This window comes from Talpa occidentalis, unplaced genomic scaffold, assembly GCF_014898055.3.
Source record: "Talpa occidentalis isolate TD23 unplaced genomic scaffold, MPIMG_talOcc4v2.1 talOcc4.11, whole genome shotgun sequence".
Classification (NCBI taxonomy): Eukaryota; Metazoa; Chordata; class Mammalia; order Eulipotyphla; family Talpidae; genus Talpa; species Talpa occidentalis.
The window spans coordinates 76,406,659-76,412,763 of NW_023601104.1; the positions used below are offsets into that span (position 1 = coordinate 76,406,659).

General features: G+C 42.7%; 1 protein-coding gene across 1 annotated transcript; it reads right to left on the minus strand.

Annotated features, from left to right (window-relative positions):
• Positions 1-1,426: 1,426 nt before the first annotated feature.
• On the minus strand, positions 1,427-3,967 carry LOC119238304 (disintegrin and metalloproteinase domain-containing protein 20-like). The gene has a single exon (XM_037501985.2). It carries the CDS (start codon positions 3,824-3,826, stop codon positions 1,511-1,513), a length of 2,316 nt encoding a protein of 771 aa, XP_037357882.1. The 5' UTR covers positions 3,827-3,967; the 3' UTR covers positions 1,427-1,510.
• Between the last annotated feature and the right edge of the window lie 2,138 nt (positions 3,968-6,105).

Genomic DNA, 6,105 nt, shown 5'->3' on the forward strand with positions numbered 1-6,105 from the left:
AAAATTAAAATTGGGTCCTGTACTGGCATTCCTGTTAGCCCCCAACACCAACAATATTTCTGTGCTGCAGAAGTCACCAGCAGCGCCATCAACACTAGATTTTTCACAGTAAATATTGGAGACAAATCCCCTCCTGCTTCTGACTTGTGTGTGGGGAATGAGAAGCCTCTTTGAAATAGGCAAAGAACTTTCTTTCTTCTTAATAAGGCCTCAGCCTCAGGAGAAACCAGTTAACCAGAGCCCAATCTGCTGGCACACTAACAGGACCTCAGGTAAGGGAAATAACACAGGCCAGGCAAAATACCAATGACCCAGGGTTTTCTTCTGTCCTTTTTTTATCATCACAAAATTTTGGAAATGTACTGTTGATTAATGAATGTTAATATGGGACCTTGAAATCCTACAAGACAAGACCAAGATTTTATCCATGATCCCATATTTACCAGGTGGTCAATTTGTTGATGTTCACGTTCCTGTGAAATGGAATTTTGATCTTGCTGTTATACTGCAATGATTATTTTTGTGATGACTGCTCAAGGTTGCTGATAAAATAAGCAACTGGGACCTCCTCTGGTGGTGCAGTGGTTGAGAGCTGGGCTGCGAAGCTGCCCGCAGCCTCTGCAGCACTGGTTCGATTCCCCGGCCTCCGGCGAGGGTCCCCCATGGCGCCCAGACCTCTCCATTGCGCCCTCTGCTCCCCTCAGCAATGTACTTCGTCAGTCTGCCTGTTCTGTTTCCCGCTCTGGTTCTGGTGAATCCTCTCACCCTCCCATGCTTCTGACTGTACCCAGGGCTTGTATAAATAAATAAATAAATAAGTCTTTAAAAAAAAGAGAGAGAAATTTTAAAATAAATAAATAAATAAATAAATAAATAAATAAATAAATAAAATAAGCACCTGACAAAATGTAGGAGCGAACAACTGGGAAAAGCTCCCCAAAACTGTTAAAGCAAATGAATGTAAGGGTAACAGAATATGCTTTAGGATCATCTATAAATTATTAGAATCCACATCTAAAGTAAGTGACAGTGGCCTCCCTGGTGGCGCAGGTGGTTGAGCGCCGCACTGTGAAGCTGTCCACAGCCTCTGCAGCGTGGGTTCGACCCGGGCCGGCCTTGGAGCAACCCAAATGGTGAGCAGACCTCTCCTGTCTCGCCTGCTGCTTCCCTCAGCAGTGTATTTCGTCAGTCTGCCTGCTCTGTTCCCGCTGTCTCTGGTGAATCCTCTCACCCTCCCCTGCATCTGGCCTGTACCCCGGTTCTTGTGTAAATAAAATAAACCTTTAAAAAAAAAATAAAGTAAGTGACAGGCCTTGTTGTCAGTGATTTGTGAATCGAAGAGTTCCTACAATATCTACAGGAATATCAAGAATTAGACCAGGCAAGAATTAGTAAATGATTTTCAACACACATCTTTTTAGATTTCCAAGTCATTTTATTTCAAGATGACAAGAATAGTTATAGGCATATGAAATTATCAGAATTATTACTGACCATTTCCCCCCATAAGTCACAATGCTACCTTCTCTTTCTTAGGGGTTTCAAATTTGTCTACTTTTTTTTTGTTTTGTGGGGTTTGAGGCGGCAAGTCTTTCTGTGTATGAACAGCTTGTTTTTCAAGGTGCTCATCAATGGTTCTTTTTAATTGTGAAAAGGCTGCAATGATGAGTGAGATCAGTAAAAGGACTGCTCGAAAAACGATTAGAAATAGTGCCTTGTTCATGTTAGTTAATATTCTGGCACGAAGATAGTTTTCTTTGACGGGCAGAGGGCCACTATCTACACTACCACCTATTCCAGTCTCATTACATGCTGGTGGCTTCCAGCCTCTCATGCAGTGGCAATTTTTCTTGTTGTTACACACTCCTCTAAAACTGCATTTGCTGATATCACAGTCAAAATGCATATCTTGATAAAAAGTACAATTCTGTTTCACACAGTACTTTCCTGGCCCACATGTCGCACCATCCACTACCAGCCCCATCTCTGGCACTTCTGTCCCCCAGTGGGCATCATATCCAAAGCATGATACGTCCTTAAGACCTGGTATTTTTATATCGCGAAATGTAGTGTGCTCACCTCCACCGGGAATTGTTTCAACATCGCGGCAGTGAAGCATTCCGCAGAGCACATCGTCTTCTTCACATTTATAAGGACGGCCTCCTCCTCTTCCAATTCTTATCCCACAGTTTCCAAAGCGGTCGCCAATCATATTCAATTTTTCATAGCATGCTGGTGCAGCGTCTCTTACCTGGTATCCAAAAAGGGCTTGACACTGCATTTCACGGTCACTACAGTTTCCTTGCACACAAACGGCCAACGGGGAACACGGGGTTCCATCCTGGATGTAAAAGTCATTTGGACAATCGTGGGTTTTGCCGTCACAGTATTCCGGTAGATCACAAATCCCAAGTTTATCTCTGCAGGTCAGTCCAGGGGGAGCATATTGACAGCGAACACAGCAATCCCCTCTACTGCAAAGACTGCCCAGGGTGAGGGAGCAATTGGTGGTACAACAGAGGTTTTGAAGGCAATCTTTAAAGGTGCCACAGTCACATTCTTCTCCTGAATTTATAACTGCGTCACCACAACGGGGATACACATAAGGAAAATTATTATAGGGAGTATTCCTGACACTCAAACAAGTATCATAGAAATAAATCTTGTCATATATTTTTGCATAAGAACAATTGCTCATCATATCGTGAATATTAGGGATTGGCGCCATGAGACAGGCAGATCTTCGAAAACATTTACACCCAGGTCCATCATGGGAGAGGTCCAAACTATGACCTGTCACATGTGCAGCAACACCAGAAATTACAAAGAGCTGATAATCTTTCACATTCAGATATGCTGCTCCCCAGTTGGGGTTGCATAATCCAGTATTGAAGGCAAAATAGGAGGAACTTCCGACTTGATGTCCTGTCAGAAGCAGTGAGTAATCATGGTTAACATACCGAAATACCATATCTTTTTTCCACAAGCCAAAGTCATTTATCATTTGAGCCGTAGTCTTGTGCTTAATGTTTAAATATACAGGATCGTTAGCATTCCATATGCAAAGGATTCGTATGTATATGCCTAACCTGCTTATTTTGTAAATGGAATGCATTATGCTGTTCATCACCACCACATACTGTATAATTTGTGTTGTATTAGGCATTATCCTATAGAAGGAGTTAGAAACTGTGTAGTGTATTTTTAAGTATTTCTTATGTGGCCACCAAAAGTAAACGGGGCCCGCTCTAGGAGTTTCAGTAAAAGTTGCCTCTTCATACACGGGATTTGTACCTTCCTCGCCAATCTTACACTTCTCCACCGCGGCAGTTTCTTCGGTCACTAGAAGAGAAATCACGTGCTCAAATTTGGAAGACGCCTCCAATGGTCTGATTTCATAGGTGAAGTCGTCCACCTGCAACATGCCACGCAGGCCCCCATAGCAGGTGTCCAGCGTGCCCATGGACCCAGGGACCTCTTCCAGGTAGCTATAGTAGTAGCAGTCTCGAGGGATGAAGGGGTAGTCCTCCTGCGAGGCGCCTTGATCGTTACTGGTGATAACAGGAAAATGTCTGGGCAGCAGGTTCTTCTTGACTTTCATGTGAACCACGTGTCTTTGGCCCCTGAAGTGAAACTTGTAGGCCAGCTGGCCCGGTGTCCCGGCTCCACGCAACCTGTGGGTCACCTTCCTGGGGATCACAACTTCAGAGGACGTGAAGCGCCATCCTGGTGGGGCGTGGGAGCTACAGACCTGGGGCAGGAGTAGACACAGCAGAAGCAGCCAGAGATCACCAGTCAGGTGGGCCTGGGCCCAGGCAGGCCCCATGGGTGAGGGCACCTGCCAGCTAAGCAGCTGCAGTCAAGTGGAAGGCAGGCCAGATTGTCCCTGACACAGCTAGTCTCCCAGCAGTGTAGTCATGATAGGCAGGGGCAGGCTGGGCTCTTGGTGGCACCCCAGCAGAGGTGGGGGGGTTGAAGCTATTACATAACAATGGCCTGCTCATTAGGGGAGGCTGTGGTCAGTGCTCTGGGGATCCCAGCACAGGAGAGCTTGGGAAGAGGAGGAAATGGGTTCAATAGTGTATAAACCTGGATTTGAGATCCAGCAGGTCTCTTGGAGAAGTCATAGAAGAATATGGGCAATTTAAGTGACGTTATGCCTTTTTCTCTGAAATCTAAATGAGGCAACAATTCAACATGCAATGGAGAGAATAGAAGTTTCTTCTTAGGTTTTTTTTTTTTTTTTTTTGTAAAGGAAAAGTTTATCCAAGAGAATATTCAGATCCAAACTGAAGATCTACGTCTGGGAGACTGTCACCAGATCTCTGTGTGACTGACCCCATGCCAAATGTTTGGTCTCAGTTTATGTATTTTATTTATGTATTGATTTATTTGTTTGTTGATTGATTGTATTATATTCATTGAGATAAAATAGTTTTACAACACTGCATATGATTTAGGGCTATAGGTTACTCTACAAAGCACCTATATATTTCCACTTTCATATTTTAAAAAAACTGAATGCAGTAGGAGTGATTGTTGGAAAAAACAAAGCTTATGAATGAAAAAAGGTTGTATAATAACTGTTTTCTTATATTGTTAACATATCTATCATATGTCCCAACAATTCCAGTGCTCGGAGTATAGCCACAAAAATTTGTGTATGAATGTTGACAGCAGTATTATTCGTAAATTTATTCCACAGGCTGAAAACTAACCACTAGTACTTAATAGATGAATAACTGGTATATTCTTTTTTTTTTCCCAAAGATTTATTTATTTATACAAGAACTGGGGTACAGGCCAGAAGCGCAGGAGGGTGAGAGAATTCACCAGAGACAGAGCAGGGAGCAGAACAGGCAGAAGGACTGAAAGCACTACTGAGGGGAGCAGTGGGCGAGACAGGAGAGGTCTGCTGCACCATGTGGGTCTCTCCCTGGCCGGCTGGGAATCGAACCACAGTGCTGTGCTCAACCTGCTGCGCCACCGGGGAGGCCCCAGTTGGTATATTCTTGTGGTGGAATAATCATTAGTAAATCAGAACAAAGTTTAGATACGTGTCAGAACATAGTTGTATCTCACAGTTCTAAAAAGAAGTCAGAGCAAAGGAACATAATATGTGATTTTACATTTAGGAAGTTCTAGTGTAGTCCAAAACAACTTATGGAAATAGAATTTAAATCAGTACTTTTATGATGTGGGAATGGAGGGTTGGAAGAAATTTCCAGACTTATGGGAATATTCTTTACCTTTTTTCAGGGGTGCTATAGGTTTGGATGTTTGTATCTATTGAAAATTTATATTTTAAAAAAAGTCAAGGCCTCTGGAGAAAAATTCATATGTTGAAACCTAATATCCAAGGTGATGGTACTAGGCTGTGGGACCTGGAGGAGATAATGAGACTGAAGGACATCGCCCTCATGCATGGGAGTAGTAAGATTGTAAGTGAGGCCCTAGGAGGATCCCTCATCCCTTCTTCCATGTGTGGTTATAGGAAGGAGTTGTTACTCTCTGGACAAGGAATTGGTTCTCACCAGACACTGGAGTTAAATAGTGCCTTGATTTTGGACTTTTTCCCTAGAACTTTGATAAATAAAGATTTCTGGTTTACAAGTCACCAGTTAATAGTTTTTTGTTCATGCATTCTTAACAGCATAGGAGTGAGGCATTGCTGTAACAAATATCTAAAATATGTGAACAGCTAATATACATTGGAACTAGGTAATAATGATTGGTTGAGTCCTGAGAGGTACAAACTAGAAAGCACAGTACTCTGAACAGACTGTTAAAGGTAATTCTGGTGAAAGTCTAAAAAGTGAACAGCTATACAGAAAACCTCTCTCTTCGCAGGAAAAAACCTAACTATCCAAGCAAAATGTGAATAGGAATGTGGACAGTTAGGGTCATCCTGGTCAGGTATAAGATGGAAATGAGAAATATGTCATTGGAGAATGGATGAAAGACATCCTTATTATAAAGTATCAAACACTTGACTGGATTGAATTTTTGTCCTTGTGTTTTGTGGAAGATAGAACTTGAGAGCAATGGAATTGAATATTTGGCTGGGTAAATATCTCTGCAAAGTGTTGAAGGAGAAGCTTGGTC

Bases quoted from the DNA above. Each gene is read 5' to 3' on its own strand.
- LOC119238304 (XM_037501985.2), bottom strand. From the start codon at position 3,826: ATGGGGCCTGCCTGGGCCCAGGCCCACCTGACTGGTGATCTCTGGCTG.